At 40.7% G+C, this 18,212-nt stretch overlaps 1 protein-coding gene across 1 annotated transcript; it reads left to right on the forward strand.

Annotated features, from left to right (window-relative positions):
- The first annotated feature begins 3,737 nt into the window (after window positions 1–3,737).
- spi1b (Spi-1 proto-oncogene b) lies at window positions 3,738–14,522 on the forward strand. Its single transcript, XM_071381374.1, has 5 exons — window positions 3,738–6,283; window positions 6,786–6,876; window positions 7,718–7,905; window positions 12,173–12,332; window positions 12,493–14,522. Exons 1-5 carry the CDS (start codon window positions 6,236–6,238, stop codon window positions 12,813–12,815), a joined length of 810 nt encoding a protein of 269 aa, XP_071237475.1. The 5' UTR covers window positions 3,738–6,235; the 3' UTR covers window positions 12,816–14,522.
- The last annotated feature ends 3,690 nt before the right edge of the window (window positions 14,523–18,212 follow it).

The raw sequence follows: 18,212 nt of genomic DNA on the forward strand, positions 1-18,212 counted from the left end.
TTGTTGATGTGGACACCAAGGAACTTGAACCTCTCAACCTGCTCCACTACAGCCCCATCGATGAGAATGGGGGCGTGCTCGGTCCTCCTTTTCCTGTAGTCCACAATCATCTCCTTAGTTTTGGTTACGTTGAGGGATAGGTTGTTATGCTGGCACCACCTGGCCACGTCTCTGACCTCAACCCTATAGGCTGTCTCGTCGTTGTCGGTGATCAGGCCTACCACTGTTGTGTCATCTGCAAACTTAATGATGGCGTTGGAGTGCCTGGCCATGCAGTCATGGGTGAACAGGGAGTACAGCAGAGGACTGAGCACGCACCCCTGGGGAGCTCCAGTGTTGAGGATCAGCGTGGCAGATGTGTTGCTACCTACCCTCACCACCTGGGGGCGGCCCGTCAGGAAGTCCAGGATCCAATTGCAGAGGAAGGTGTTTAGTCCCAGGATCCTTAGCTTAGTGATGAGCTTTGAGGGTACTATGGTGTTGAACGCTGAGCTGTAGTCAATAAATAGCATTCTCACATAAGTGTTACTTTTGTCTAGGGGGGAAAGGGCAGAGTGGAGTGCAATAGAGATTGCATAATCTGTGGATCTGTTTGGGCGGTATGCAAATTGGAGTGGGTCTAGGGTTTCTAGGATAATGGTGTAGATGCCATTACCAACATTTCAAAGCACTTCATGGCTACGGACGTGAGTGCTACGGGTCTGTAGTCATTTAGGCAGGTTGCCTTTGTGTTCTTGGGCACAGGGAATATGGTGGTCTGCTTGACACATGTTGGTATTATAGACTCAATCAGGGACATGTTGAAAATGTCAGTGAAACACCACTTTATTTTAAGAATGTGAAATGTCAGAATAATAGTAGAGAGAATGATTTATTTCAGGTTTTATTTCTTGCATCACATTCCCAGCGGGTCAGAAGTTTACATACACTCAATTAGTATTTGGTAGCATTGCCTTTAAATTGTTTAACTTGGGTCAAACATTTCGGGTAGCCTTCCACAAGCTTCCCACAATAAGTTGGGTGAATTTTGGCCCATTCCTCCTGACAGAGATGATGTAACTGAGTCCGGTTTTTAGGCCTCCTTGCTCGCACATGCTTTTTCAGTTCTGCCCACAAATTTTCTATAGGATTGAGGTCAGGGTTTTGTGATGGCCACTCCAATACCTTGACTTTGTTGTCCCTAAGCCATTTTCCCACAACTTTGGAAGTATGCTTGGGGTCATTGTCCATTTGGAAGACCCATTTCCGACCAAGCTTTAACTTCCTGACTGATGGCTTGAGATGTTGCTTCAATATATCCACATAATCTTCCTTCCTCATGATTCCATCTATTTTGTGAAGTGCACAAGTCCCTCCTGCAGCAAAGCACCCCCACAACATGATGCTGCCATGCCCGTGCTTCACGGTTGGGATGGTGTTCTTCAGCTTGCAAGCTTCCCCCTTTTCCTCCAAACATAACAATGGTCATTATGGCCAAACAGTTCTATTTTTGTTTCATCAGACCAGAGGATATTTCTCCAAGAAGTACAATCTTTGTCCCCATGTGCAGTTGCAAACCGTAGTCCGGCTTTTTTATGGCGGTTTTGGAGCAGTGGCTTCTTCCTTGCTCGATATAGGACTCGTTTTACTGTGAATGTAGATACTTTTGTACATGTTTTCTCCAGCATCTTCACAAGGTCTTTTGCTGTTCTGGGATTGATTTGCACTTTTCACACCAAAGTACTTTCATCTCTAGGAGACAGAACGCATCTTCTTGCAAAAGACTCTAGGCTGTTGGGGGCCCTAAGCGGTATGACGGCTGCGTGGTTCCATGTTGTTTATACTTGGGTACTATTGTTTGTACAGATGAACGTGGTACCTTCAGGCGTTTGGAAATTGCTCCCAAGGATGAACCAGACTTGCGGAGGTCTACAATTCTTTTTCTGAGGTCTTGGCTGATTTCTTTTGATTTTCCTATGATGTCAAGCAAAGAGACAATGAGTTTGAAGGTAGGCCTTGAAATACATACACAGGTACACCTACAATTGACTCAAATGATGTCAATTAGCCTATCTGAAGCTTCTAAAGCCATGGCATCATTTTCTGGAATTTTCCAAGCTGTTTAAAGGCACAGTCAACTTCGTGTATGTAAACTTCTGACCCACTGAAATTGTGATACAGTGAATTATAAGTGAAATAATCTGTCTGTAAACAATTATTGGAAAAATTACTTGTGTCATGCACAAAGTAGATGTCCTAACCAACTTGCCAAAACTATAGTTTGTTAACCAGAAATATGTGGAGTGGTTGAAAACGAGTTTTAATGACCCCAACCTAAGTGTATGTAAACTTCCGACTTCAACTGTAGCCTGTAAAAAATAAAAAATTAACTCAAATTAGTTTAGACCAGGGATGGGCAACTTTGATGGGGATGGGGGCCACAAAAAATCTGAACTCGGTCTGCGTACCCACATCCATACCCACACATGCAGTCAGTTGCAAAAGACTCTGCTTTTGGGGGCCCTAAGCAAAAAACATTTTGGGTGGGGGGGTGCCACCTTGCAAGCAAAATATTTTGCAGCAGAGAGAAAAAAATGTAAGCTGCAATATGTAACTTTTCATGCTATTCTACTAATTTTGCCATGGGTGGAGATAAATGTTTGCAGTTTTTAACATGATATTTGAGTAAGAGTGACAAACAAAATCAATCGGGGCTCCCCAGATTGTAATTGGACCATGATTACTAGAAGTTTAGATACAATAGCTAGACTAACTTAACAATCCCAAAAATATTTAGCTGACAGGGGCTAATTGACTGACTGTCAGTGACTGACATAACAATAGAAAAACTGCTGATGCAAAACCACATTTTCGAAATTGCACCTTGTGTATTCTACTATTCTAACTCAAAACAGTAAGTTGAGACCCTGACTGATCCTCGCTCCAGTGTATTTTCTGTATTGCTAAATGAGTACTAATGTCACACTGTGGCCCTGAGAACTCAGGGTATTAAAGACATAGCGGGCTGTGAAGTAAGAGGTGTCAATGTGACTGCTTGCTTATAAGGATGCTTTAGCCATCAGAGATATGCATCTTGTGAATATAACTGCATTCAGACATCTCAGGTTGTCGAGTACTCAGTCACTCGCTTTCGTAGCCTAAAACCAACGCGTCCATGGGTGCACGTGATACAGTAAACACAGCATCCGTGTGCCTGTAGCAAAATTACACACTGAACTTCTGGGCTGGTTTCCCAGACCTAGTCTTGTATTAAAAAGCATGTTTTATGAAGTATTGCCATTAATTAAGTATTTATATTCCAGTAAAATACTTTATCTGGGTCCAGGCTCTTTGTCCACAAGTCGTTGGTGGAAACCAAACACAGTAGACATTTTATTTACTGTGTTTTACCAAAGAAAGAAGCTGGTCTGATCTGTCAGGGACTGATAATATACGATACGTATTATGTTTCCTTACTGTATGAAAAGGCCCAATGTGATCAGACAAGACAATCACTGAAATACTTCTATAGATTTATATTTTAAGTTTTGTGGCCTAGATCATACTGAAGTTTAGACACACAAATGGAGTCATTCACAGCAACCCCCCTCCCCATAAGGAACTGAATCTAAAAGAGAATTTCCCAGTTCCTCTTTTACATTGTGTGTGTGTGTGTGTGTGTGTGTGTGTGTGTGTGTGTGTGTGTGTGTGTGTGTGTGTGTGTGTGTGTGTGTGTGTGTGTGTGTGTGTGTGTGTGTGTGTGTGTGTGTGTGTGTGTGTGTGTGTGTGTGTGTGTGTGTGTGTGTGATGATGATAATGATGATGGTCAAGACTGACTAACAGTAGAAATGTAAAACCAAATTATAGGCCTGATTCTGTTTGAATGTTATCTGCCTATTTCCTGTAACTTTTTACATTGTGAGAAACACACATTTTATGTATTGAGCCATTCATTCAAACACAGAATTGAAAGTGTGTTCTTGTCTTTCCCAAAATGGGATGAGCACAATGATGCCTGTTTAGGTTTCATCTTGTTCTTAGCTGTCGAAGGCCTAGTAATCTGAAGCCTTATGTAGTAGACATGTATGTGGATGTACGTTGTAAAGCAAGGTACAGGGGAACAGAAATTACAGTATATCATACTCGTCAAACTAACTATAGTGCTGTCCATGAGGCTGAGGGACCGACCTCTTACTGAGATGTCCACCGATCTCCACCTAATAGTTTTAAACAGATCTGGGAAACCTGAATGATTCCTGACAAAGCAGCATATTTTTGTGTTAGAGAAAAAAAAATATATTCAAAAAAAGAGTCGTTGTGTGCACTGAAAATAGCCGTGGTGAAAATAGCGTGCTGGGCTTGCTGTAACGCACATAGTGTATTAATACAAAATGTCATCAGTTTAGCTCAGACAGCTGTGATTAACATGGGGGCCATGGACAGGCTGTGTGGTTTCAGCAGACCTACAAGTGGTAGAAGGATGCAGGGGACTCAAATTATAACCCCAGACCATGCAAGCAAGGCAAACTGAAAAGCCACGTATGTACAGGTCTACCAAATTAAGATTGTTATACCGCAACCAAGTCAAACTGATTGTTTGCCTTTGTTAATGTTGATTATTAAACAAAGAACGCACTGTATTTGGTGCTACGTAGCACATCAAAACATCAGATAAGGTTATAACAATTCATAGAAAATTCAACATAGTGTTTGATAGAGATGAAGGAGAGGAAAAACAATAGAATACATGGACATCCATAATAAAGCAAATTTGACTACAGGGTTTTTGGTTGTGTGTTATATTAAGCTTTGAACAACCAAGGGAATATAATAATCATTCCGAAATTATCTTCAGTGCGATTTGGATCTTACTGTCTACAGTATTTCAAGTGTCTGGTCATTATCAGACTGATGCACTCTTCCGCTGTCCAAACCTACACAAGCCTGTCAGTGGAGGCTTGGCTTGTGTCCTCACTTTTCTTCAAGTTAAAACAGAGATGTTATGTCAGGGAGAGATACCTGAGACAGATAGGGCTGGTTTCCCAGACACTGCCTAGTCTTGGATAAAAAAGCATTCTCATACTGTGTCCTGTAAACCAGACCATAGGGTCAGGAGAGAGGGTCATCTGAGTCTAGTAGCAGAGCTACTGTACACTGTACTCATTGTGAAGAAGAATATTTTGGTGAGAAAAACACATTTGGTCAGAAAATATTATATTTGCGATTTCTCAAGAATCCCCCCACCAACACTACTATTGTCACAGGAGGTGTTTTATCTCCTCTCCCTTAATCTCCACAGCTGTTGCAGGATTGCAAAAAGGAAGTGGCATGATTTTATCTGTCCAGCTAATCTACACACAGATAAAACAGTTGTTTGGATAGAAATATAGAAGAATTCATCGATGTATGTGAGTCATTATTTCATTGATATGGTTAGAACTCAAGCTACTGGTTTGTTTTTTAATTGACATATTTAGACCAGTTTATTTGAAGGGATAGCATAGTATAGGGAATAACAGGGGTCCAAGTGCCGAACCTTGCTGAACACCAAATCCAATGTACACACTGATACTGGTCTGAGAAGTAGGAATTAAACCAGTTTAAAATGTGAAATGACAATGTTTAGGTATCTGGCATTGAAACATGCTAAACATGTTTAATATTATATTTGTAATATTCATCTAGATTTCCATAGTGTATGCAAGGTATATGAATATGGATACCTGCACTTTAGCCACACAAAAAAATACATTTAATTTGGTTGGCAAAATTTGGTCACAATGAGATGCAAAGATACTATCCACTGACAGATGATGCTATGCTAGAAGACTGACAGTTAAGACAGGCCTTGAAATGATTGGCTGGTTTGGGAGGCGACACAATTGAGCCTTAATAAATGTGAGATGTTAGAATCTCCCCCTGACAAATCACCAATGACCAGGAACCGCCACCAGACACACTGAGATGTGTACACCCACAAAGATATACAGAAGTCAAAATATCAGGTTCCCTTTTAATTTTCAGTCATTGAGTAGGGCTATTTTATTTTATTTTATTAGACAGAATTTGAGTCTCAGAGAGTAGCTTGGCTTACAAGTGGATGAAGTTGTGTAGGCAGAGGGAGACATTTTGGGTTTCGTTTGGTGAGAGGAAATTTGGTAAACGTTGTGCAATGGTGCGGGAAAAGTTTTGAAAGAGTGTGAGAAACAATTGCAAGCTAAGTGCCTGAAGTAGGTCGGTTCAAGAAGAAGCCTTCATGTTGCATCCGTACAGAATGGAGGGGTACCTCATCTCACCTGGTCCTGTAAGTACACAATGAGTCAAACAATTTGTGTTAATTCAGTTATAGGCCCAAGTATATACAGGTATGTGGTGATTTGTTGAGTTTATGTACTTGTTTATATACCACAGGATATACTTATACAGAAAATGCATTAACGTCATTAATTTTCAAACTCTTAAACTGGTACACAATGTTGGTACTTTTGTGGTCTACATACTGGCAAAAGAACAATATTTCTAACATAATAGTTTATACAACTAACAATATGTTTTGTTTCACAAAAATCCATTTTGTAAGGTCATGACCGACCATGAAAAAAACCCAGCAAAAGTATTATAGTAAATGTCAATGAAGTTTAAAAAGCTCAAAATGTTGTTCAACAATGTCATTATCAACAAACATTATCAAGGGAAGAAAGCAATTTGTAATAGATGTTGAGTGTCAGTTCCTTGGAAACAATAGTAAAACATTATGTGAAGTTTTGTTATGATTTCAGTTGAGGATATTATTTTTGTTTTGACAGCCATCAGAAGACATGTACGAACCCGACATCTATAGACAACAGATGTCAGAATATTCATATCCGTATGTCATCGATGCAGAGAGTCAAGGAGGTGAGCTTTAAAACACTACAACATTTTTCCTAGTATTAATACCTCTTGTATTATCTATTGATAATCTTGATAACTATGATACAATGATATACTTTTTAAATTTCCCTTTCTCTGATGAACTTACCATCACATAATTGTAGATTAAATAGACAATCTGAAAATCACTTATACGGAAGTGAATAGTGCCGGCCCAACTAGATATGTGTTTGACCAGGCCTGAGGAAATCACACACAGTAGCTATATTAAAGACAATACTGTACATAAAAGGTATCAAGACACTGCAGCTGGAGCCAACCATGTTGCCCCCATGGAGTACAGGAAACAGATGCCATTTCTGTCAGGCGCTCAACCTACAGTCGTAGAACAACTTTCCCCCCTGGGGTTTATTGAAATGGAGAGGTTCAGTTGTATTTTCTCCTGTAATCAACTGATCCTACTGCCAAGAATAAACTGGTATTTACTAGTACGAGCTGTAGAATTATATAGGATTTGCTCCATTTAACAAACTAAATTATTACAAAATAATAATGGCAAGTCTCTGGTGCAGTGTCAGGACCGAACACAACAGATCACTAAAACATGTGTACATGCGGAACGTTTTAACATATTTGTGACATTCGGGCTAAAAAGAAAGAAAAAGACAACTGCCAAAGCAAAGATGTGTGAACAGGAAACTGCCTAAAATATTTTGCTGAACACTTTTTAAACAAATAGCATACATTGTGTATTTGGAATCTGTAGTCAAATAGGTTTTCTCTATTCTATGCCATCTGAACATTGCCATTTAGTGTACACCTACCTCTTACTCTATGAACAACTAAAATGTTTCTCTCTGTTCAGATCACTGGGACTATCACACCACTCATCATGCTCATCCTCTGGACTTTGACAACCTGCCAGAGGGCCACTTCACTGAGCTCCAGAGTGTCCAGCAACTACATCTACCCAGTATGGCTCGTTACAGCGATGTTGACACTCTCTCTCTGGACCCTGGCCTTGGGGGACACAACCATGCCCTACTCCCACCGGTGAGCCCACCCCCTGACCCCTCTTTTCCTCTAACACAGACAGAGCGTTGGAGTTGGTCATTCTTTTCAAGCAGATGTAGTGTACATGACTAATAGAGAATGTTCTGAATGTTCAGGACTAAAGCAAGTAGCAGAACTTGTTTACATGTCCCCTCTAGTGCAATAGCAATGCTTCAGAAAGGTTTAATAACAGGTAAACATAAAATCAACCATCTGGCTTCAGATAAAATGGCTCAGATAAAGATATGACAATGAAAATGTATCTGGGCTACTGTTTGTTACTGGTGAGCTGTGTTGCGTGGAGGATGTAGGGTGCGCCTACACACAGGTGGTTTGACATTGTGGCCTTTTCCTAACTGGGGCCTGCTGGTGTTGCTACAGAACAATAATCTGCCAACTCACTAACGGCTGATGAACAAATAATTATTTTTTTAAACAGAAGTGGCCTCCCCAACATTATGTCACACACACACACACACACACACACACACACACACACACACACACACACACACACACACACACACACACACACACACACACACACACACACACACACACACACACACACACACACACACACACACAAATCATTGTCAGTCTTCTTATTGTAAAATCTTACATTGTAACATTGTAAATATTACACTTTAAACAGAGAGCATTAACTAATGAGTGTGGATGAGAATATCCTTAAAGATGCCTTTTCTATTTGTGAATGGAACTGATTATACTGCCTCAGAGTAGAAACAGCGAGTTTTTAGAACTGTGTGCTGAATGTTTGGACAGGATTTTGCACGGCCAAACATTCAAACTGCTATAACAGCAACCACACATCACACCTCATGCAGCGGGGCGGTGCCCTATAATCTTTTCCACCACTGGGCTAACTTGAGATGATTATATTGTCAAGAACAGGTCAAGGTTAACAGATATACTACTCTTAAAAACATGGCGAAGGTTTGAACTGAGAATCATGAAAATAAAACTTTGAGTTAAAAGTTGTTATTATGGGTAGTCAGACAAATGTGACAATACCTCTAAGATACAACTGGTCTCCTGACTTGAAACAGAGTCAAATGCAGCAAGCTAGCAGTGACATGCTAAGATACCACCCTGCATACCACTGCTGGCTTGCTTCTGAAGCTAAGCAGGGTTGGTCCTGGTCAGTCCCTGGATGGGAGACCAGGTGCTGCTGGAAGTGGTGTTGGAGGGCCAGTAGGAGGCACTCTTATCCTCTGGTCTAAACAAAGATCCCAATGCCCCAGGGCAGTGATTGGGGACACTGCTCTGTGTAGGGTGCCGTCTTTCGGATGGGACGTTAAACGGGTGTCCTGACTCTCTGAGGTCATTAAAGATCCCATGGCACTTATCGTAAGAGTAGGGGTGTTAACCCCGGTGTCCTGGCTAAATTCCCAATCTGGCCCTCAACCATCACGGTCACCTAATAATCCCCAGGTTACAATTGGCTCATTCATCCCCCTCCTCTCCCCTGTAACTATTCCCCAGGTCGTTGCTGCAAATGAGAATGTGTTCTCAGTCAACTTACCTGGTAAAATAACGGTAAAATAAATAAAAAAAAGATAATCAGAGCAAGCTAGTTAGCTAAGCATTTAGCAACCTCTTAGCTACTCATGTTGAATTAAAAAATATAACTACTATAGCTAATTAGGTGTCAAATATACAAGTAAGTCAGGTAACATTTGCTTTATTGAAATGTTAAGTTGAATAAGCTATATGACAAAAAACAACAGGGATGGATAGTTATGCTACTCCAGGGGCATCAATATAAAATGCTCAGCTAAACAGTGCTAGCTTGCTAGGTCTCAAATATGCCAGTAAATGTTAGTTTGGGTGAAGATAACCATAGGATTTAGAAAAGGGCAAATCCACAACTCAGATTTTTCACTTAAAATGTATGCCAAACAAAACTGATTTATTTTAAAGTTTAACAAACCATACAGTGCACAAGGACTCTATGCACAAGGGCTACATTTAACAATTACACAGAAAATGTAACAAAAACACATTTACTGGAAGAACTGTACAGATTCAAAGTTTGGTATCAGAATTTCTGTAAAATCTCCCTCAGTTTTTTATGTGTCCACATTTTCCAAAAACTCAGAATTAAGAATTCAGAATTAGGATTCAACAATGTCTGCAGAAATAATGGGGTGTCAGCTATGGCACGACACCTTGACTTTAAAAAAATCTATTTTGGTTATGGAACTACAATAAGTGAAGTGGATTTACACCGGGTAAATTAATTGCGGTAACAAAGTTTCATCATGGGTCCCTGATTTGTACTACACAGAAATGCTTAATTATGGATATGAATGTCATTCCCTTCATGGGGATCTATCCTAAATAGGTACACAAAGGTATACATATGCAATATCCTCCTTCGCATATTTGGGGATTATTCTACACAACGGCTATTATTTTAATGAGCTCTGCCCCCAAACGAGACCAAATTTGCTTGGAAATGTGCTTTTTCTTTACTGTACTAAACTCTACTCTACTTTTATTTACTGTACTGTATAGTACTGTGTTGTCCAAACTTGTGAACCCAATTGTGGTTTGTGACTACTGTGATTTCCCATTGTAGCCAGTTAAATTGCATAAATCCCATTACCGATTTTTGGGAAGTTCCATTATCAATTTGGTAACAGAATTTAGAGATTTTATCACATAATAATTTATTAACAAAATTGATATCAGTAAAAACACTATAATAATTGATAGGTTTACCTTTACTTGTTACTTCTGTGAACTTTCATTATCCTCCCTCCTCATGAAGGAGAGAAATTAGAAAATATCTTAAAGATATGTGGGGTTTTGGTAACGGAATTTCAAAGCACAGGGCAATGTTCTTAAACTTATAGAAGGCAGAAACATGTAAATATGAAAGTGTTGATATTAGTTGGCAGGGGTCTTTACTTCAACATTATTGTAATTTTTAGGATGGAAAATGGTTGAAAAATGTATATCTGTCTTAATTTCTCCTATGAACTTCACATGTTGTTGCTCATGGGTCCTTTTACATGGAAATGACCATATGTCCATGGTTGCCCTTAGGGCACCAAAGTGATCTTAACCCAAATTAACATTAGTGCCCCCGGGGAAGAATTTAAACAGTTTATTCCAGTCTGCTTAAAGTCTACCCTTAGGGCACCAAGTGATCTTGACCCAAACTCACATTTCTGCCCCCAGGGTAGCATAAACAGTCTGTTCCATTTTTTGTTGTTGATATCGCTTATTCAACTAAACTTTTAATAAAACAAATATTAACTGACCTACTGGCAGATTTGAGACCTAACTTGCTAGCTATTTTTATTTTATAATTCAACATTAGTAGGAGGTAGGTCTCTGCTCAGCTAAGCTACATTTAGCTTAGCATTTTACTTTTCTTCCCCCAGAAGTTTATATAGCTTATTCAACTAAATACTTTGACAAAGTAAATGGGATTTACAGGTACATTCAAGACCTAGCTAGTTATATTCTATGACTCAATATTATATTTATAAATTCAACATGAGTAGCTAAGAGGTTGCTAAATGCTTAGCTAGCTTTCTTGCTCTAATTAGCTTAGCATAAGGCTGCTAGTTTTCTACATTTTACTCTTTGCTTCAAGTCAGACCAGTTGTATCTTAGAGATACTGTCACATTTGTTTGACTACTGTAACACAAACATGATTTTAAAACATTACAACTTGTAACTCAAAGTTATTTACAAGATTCAGAGTTCGAAACCAATCGGATTTGTTCTGCACCAAACCAATCAGATTCCTTCTGCCCTTATAACAAAGTTGACTAAACTTTAAGTAAATCTGCATTTAAGCTCTTTTTCTCCCACATTATATGTGGGAGAGAATCTTTTTAAGTATTCATTCAACTCTACTTGATACTTGATACATTCAAGGGAGTGATGATTCACAGGAGACTGGTGAGGGGAGGACCGCTCATAATGATGGCTGGAATGGAGTGTTTGATACCACTCCATTTATTCTGCCATTACTATGTGCCAGTCCTCCTTATTTAAGGTGCTACCAGCCACCTGTGGTGGGGATAGTTGATTGGGGGAGTAAAAACGGTTGCCGTCATTAATAACACTTGCGCCTCACTGTGTATATAACATGATCAGCATGGTATCTAATTTGTTTAGTTGTAATTTCTCAGTGAATACTGCTCCAAAAATAATGCATTGTAATTGTAATGATGGTTTTGTATTGTAATGACTACATGGTTATTGTTGTTTGTGGTGTCCAAGGTGCCATATTACCCTCGAGCCATGGGCTACTTGCACCCCTCTCCTCAGACGATGAGGAGCTCAGACGACGAGGAGCCAGGAGGCCGCAGCCCTCCACTAGAAGTGTCTGATGAGGAGTGTCTGAGGGACCACATCGCCCACGTAACAAGGGGAGAATTGGGTAAGGAATTAATTCATAAATGCATACCTAATATCTCACATGTTTGATTTAGCTTCTGAGGTCACAATAATCCTACTCCATGTAGGTCATAGGTAGGGAACATCCTCAACTGATTCATTGCAGGTTTAACCATTTTGTACTTTTATCAACATTAATATAGGCAACAAGAAGAAGATCCGTCTGTACCAGTTCCTGCTGGATCTGCTGAGGAATGGGGACATGAAGGACAGTATCTGGTGGGTGGACAAGGACAAGGGCACCTTCCAGTTCTCCTCGAAACACAAGGAGGCACTGGCACATCGGTGGGGCGTACAGAAGGGCAACCGCAAGAAAATGACCTACCAGAAGATGGCACGGGCTCTTCGCAACTATGGCAAGACAGGCGAGGTCAAAAAGGTCAAGAAGAAGCTGACTTATCAGTTCAGTGGTGAAGTGCTGGGGGGGAGGTCTCACTTGGAAAGGAGGCCATATTCCCATTTGTAGAGGGAGAAACATAGTGGAAGTCCTGAAGAAGGGTAGAGTGAGAGAGAGAGAGAGAGATAGTTAACTGTATATAGTATGCAAGATGGTTATCAATGTAATAACTATTGTTTGTGTTCAAATCAACAATAACTGTTTTTGCTGCTCTTGTAAAAAGCATTTATGTGAACGTCAAACCCAGTGTCTTAATGGAATCTGACAATTAGCAAATTTTGACTCAATGATTGCACACACACATCTGGACCTTTTACATTCCATAGCACTTAGAAACAGGGCCGTTTTAAATTATACTGTCAATCATTATCACCAGAATGCTTACAGGAGTGGTAATACAGATGACGAAGTCCTCGAAGTCCTCAGAGATCTCCTTTCTTAAAGCTGTCTGTGTTCACCGACTTCTACGCACTGTTGGACTCACTGACCATTGTGCACATTTGACATCAATTAGAATTGGATGCAATGTAAACAAACAAAAAGACTGATAAAGAACTCTTTAGCATTAATGACATTGATTTGATACTCTGAGATGCACTGACTTTGGAAGAGCAATTCGTGTTGCTTAACCTTTGCTGTAGCAGCACACAAACACAACATATTATACATAAGCTTTTGCTAATCAGAATTGAGTATTCAGCCAAGCCGTGGTATAAAGCTTGTATATTTGTATGATGGTACTACATGTGTATTACATACTAACTCATGTTAGCTCAAGACTTTGGGAAGTAAACCCTTCTGAACATTGGGAGACTTAACCTGCAACCTTTCCGGACTGTCCCCTTGACCATTACTTCCCTGTCACATCCCATTGACTTGTTCCTGAAATGGGGTAGGGTGAAGAGGCTTATCACCCAGCCCTTATTATCTGCTTGTGTTCGGAGATGAAGCACAGACCTTTGCCTCCTCCGAGCTAGGGTGCAATCTATTCCTAGCCTAGGAATACCAACACAGGGATATTTCTCCCATGCTCTCAATCATAGACCCCTGTTTGAACTGTATGATAGTGTATATGACCAGTTATTTTCCCGTACTCTATGTGCTCTCTGTATAATGCATGTTGGCATGTTTGTATGTTGGCATGACTCAGTTACATATCTGCACGTGATGAACTTGAAAGCATTTCTATTTCTCACACGTCATGTGGTTTTAGTCGACTCATCCTCACATTGTTCCAGCACATCACAGACTGGCTTTAGCAAATCCTCTGGGAATCACAGCCATGTACGCAGAACCCCAGTGGCCGAGCCAGATAATATATAGACATGTGGGCAGCCATGGAGACTTTACTGGGCCCACTGGCAGCAGACAAGGCCACCCCATCCCCCACCATCCACCCACCCCCAGCCCAGTTATGTGGCAGCTGAAGCCTGTAGGTGTAAATAATTCTGGGTGCTGACACAGCTCTATGATGGGAGCACAGGGCACAGTCTGCAGTGAAAAGTGACGCAAAGTGAGGTATCCAGGGAGAACACCATCAAGAGACAGATAATAGTTTTAAGTGTATTTTCCCTACAGCACGTCTGGGATAAATCAATTAATAAATACAACTGAAAAGGAGACATAAAGGACAGGGATATAGTTAGAATAATTCAATTGAATAATGCAAAATCATAGAAACAGTGAGGATTGATTTAAGTGAACCCTCCTGCATTTATTACTGACTGAGCAATAAAACAAGGTTGAAAATAAAAACATATACAGTACCAGTCAAAAGTTTGGACATACATACTCATTCAAGGGTTTTTCTTTATTTCTGCTACTTTCTACATTGTAGAAACTATGAAATCATGTAGTTACCCCCCCAAAAATTATATTGTACATCACAATATATTTTAGATTCTTCAAAGTAGCCACCCTTTTCCTAAATGACAGCTTTCAACACTCTTGGCATTCTCTCAACCAGCTTCCCCTGGAATGCTTTTCCAATAGTCTTGAAGGAGTTCTCACATATGCTGGGCACTTGTTGGCTGCTTTTCCTTCACTCTGCGGTCCAACTCATCCCAAACCATCTCAATTGGGTTGAGGTCGGGTGATTTTGGAGGCCAGGTCATCTGATGCAGCACTCCATCCCTCTCCTTCTTGATCAAATAGCCCTTACACAGCCTGGTGTGTTTTGGGTCATTGTTCTGTTAAAAATAAATGATAGTCCCACTAAGCACAAACAAGATGGGATGGTGTATCGCTGCAGAATTCTGTGGTAGCCATGTTGGTTAAGTGTGCCTTGAATTCTAAATAAATCACTGACAGTGTCACCAGCAAAGCACTCCAACACCATCACACCTCCTCCTCCATGCTTCACTGTGGGAACCACGTAGATCATCCGTTCACCTACTATGCGTCTCACAAAGACACAGTGATTGGAACCAAAAATCTCAAAGGACAGATTTCCACCAGTCTAATGTTTATTGCTCGTGTTTCTTGGCCCAAGCAAGTCTCTTCTTCTTATTGGTGTCCTTAAGTAGTGGTTTCTTTGCAGCAATTCGACCATGAAGGCCTGATTCATGCATTCTTTGCTGAACAGTTGATGTTTAGATGTGTCTGTTACTTGACCTCTGTGAAGCATTCAGTTGGGCTGCAATCTGAGGTGCGGTTAACTCTAATGAACTTATCCTCTGCAGCAGACGTAACTCTGGGTCTTCCTTTCCTGTGGCCGTCCTCATGAGAGCCAGTTTCATCATAGCGCTTGATGGTTTTTACGACTGCACTTGAATAAACTTTCAAAGTTCTTGAAATGTTCCGAATTGACTGACCTTCATGTCTTAAAGTAATGATGGACAGTCGTTTCTCTTTACATATTTGAGCTGTTCTTGCCATAATATGGACTTGGTCTTTTACCAAATAGGGCTATCTTCCGTATACCACCCCTACTTTGTCACAACACAACTGATTGACGCAATTAAGAAGGAAAGAAAGTCCACTATTTAACTTTTAACAAGGCACACCTGTTAATTGAAGTACATTCCAGGTGACTACCTCATGAAGCTGGTTGAGAGAATGCCAAGAGTGTGCAAAGCTGTCATCAAGGCAAAGGGTGGCTACTTTGAAAAATCTCAAATCTCAAATATATTTGTACTTTTTTGGTTACTACATGATTCCATATGTGTTATTTAATAGTTTTGATGTCTTCACTATTATTCTACAATGTTGAAAATAGTACAAATAAAGAAAAATCCTGGAATGATTAGGTGTGTCCAAACTTTTGACTTTTACTGTATTGTTTTTAGGAAGTATAAGGTAGTTGGGACACTTGAGAAAACTGGGCAGACACAAGGCCAAGGTAAAACACAAAAAGAAAAGTCCTAAAATGATCAAGATGTAGTGTTAAGGATCAGGATCAGACATGCCTTATTATCCCAAAATACTCCACTAAGGTGTGGTTGCTCAACCGCCTCCACAGTTAACACTCCATAATACTTTACTCCAGTCAGTCTGTTAGTCTGTCATGTCCTTGCTGTGCCACCAAGCCGTGCACACAGCCATGGAAGAATTCCTGGAAGTCCTGGTTCACCAGGGGAAAAGCAATCACATTCCTGCCAACAGATAAAAGGATTACTCTAGCCTCATGTCTGCTGTTTTCTGAAGCAGCTACTACTTTTTGCAAGACCAGGCAGCGGCACAAATCTAGAAAGAGCAGGAGACGTTGCTGGACTCAGGTTCTAAATTTAACCCCCCACCTCCCATTCCCTCCCTCCCTCCCTCGCTTCGCCTGTCATGCATCTGCGGTGTCGGGAGAAGGGATGGTTGAAATATGGTCTGCAGGAGGTCAGAGGGGTCTGGGGGTTGTGTGGATGTGGGGTGGAGGGACAGGGAGGGATGAGGTGCACGTCTATTATCTCATTGCCGGACAGAAAGGGGATTGGGTCTAGACATCGTGACAAAAGAGGGTGGGTTGGTACTGTTGTGAAGAGGGGTTGCTCAGGAACCCCACTATTAAACGCAAGGGGTGAGCTAGGAAGGAGTGTGTAAGTTATTGTTGGTTACTTTCTGGAAGAAACGTTCAATCAGGATGCCAGAGCCGGTCAAAAAAACAGGTAAGTGTGCTTGATCAGATTCCATCTTGTTTTACTGCAGCATCTCCAGCTGCTATCTAAAGACGTCACTGAATTGTTTTACCTCCTCTCCCTTTTCCCTCTGTAATAACAAATCCCTCCCAACCTGTGGGACTGGTGGGACTTTTGATCACTGATCATCTCATGTCATAGGGTCTTGTCTTCACAGTTGCATTTCAGAGAGGTTACATTTGAAAGTTGCTGTTACAAGGGTAAACTTTACCAATGCCTGCCTCTTCAGCTTCATATTAGCTATGTATGTCTTCTGTGCAGTTTTTCTCTCTATTTGATCCATTGAAACTGTAAAGGGAGTGTACAGTGCATTCGAAAGTATTCAGACCCCTTAACTATTTCCACATTTTGTTATGTTACAGACTTATTCTAAAATTGATTAAATAGTTTTTTCCACCTCATCAATCTTCACACAATACCACATAATTACAAAGTAAAAACTGATTTTTAGAAGGATTTTCAAATGTATAATTTTTTTTTTAAATATTACATTTACATAAGTATTCAAACCCTTTACTCAGTACTTTGTTGAAGCACCTTTGAAGCATCTCTCTGTACTTTGCTCCGTTCATCTTTCCCTCGATCCTGATTAGTCTCCCAGTCCCTGCCACTGAAAAACATCCCCACAGCATGATGCTGCCACCACCATGCTTCACCGTAGGGGTGGTGACAGGTTTCCTCCAGACGTGATGCTTGGTATTCAGGCGAAAGAGTTCAATCTTGGTTCCATCAGAACAGGTTCCATCTCATGGTCTTAGAGTCCTTAGGTGCCTTTTGGCAAACTTCAAGCGGGCTGTCATATGCCTTTTACTGAGGAGTGGCTTCTGTCTGGCTACCATAAAGGCCTGATTGGTGGAGTGCTACAGAGATGGTTGTCCTTCTGGAAGGTTCTCCCAGCTCCACAGAGGAACTCTGGAGCTCTGTCAGAGTGACCATCGGGTTCTTGGTCACCTCCCTGACCAAGGCCCTTCTCCACTGATTGCTCAGTTTGGCCGGGCGGCCAGCTCTAGGAAGAATCTTGGTGGTCCCAAATTTCTTCCATTTAAAAAGTACGGAGGCTACTCTTTTCTTGGGGACCTTAAATGTTGCAGAAATGGTTTGGTACCCTTCCCCAGATCTGTGCCTCGACACAATCCTGTCTTGAGCTCTACGGACAAGGTATGTGCCTTTCCAAATCATGTCCAATCAATTTAATTTACCACAGGTGGACTCTAATCAAGTTTTTAGAAACATCTCAAGGATGATCAATGGAAACAGGATGCACCCGAGCCCAATTTCGAGTCTCTTGGCAAAGGGTATTAATACTTATGTAAATAAGGCATTTCTGTTTTTTATTAATTTA

The sequence above is a fragment of the Salvelinus alpinus genome, chromosome 33 (genome assembly GCF_045679555.1).
Source record: "Salvelinus alpinus chromosome 33, SLU_Salpinus.1, whole genome shotgun sequence".
Classification (NCBI taxonomy): Eukaryota; Metazoa; Chordata; class Actinopteri; order Salmoniformes; family Salmonidae; genus Salvelinus; species Salvelinus alpinus.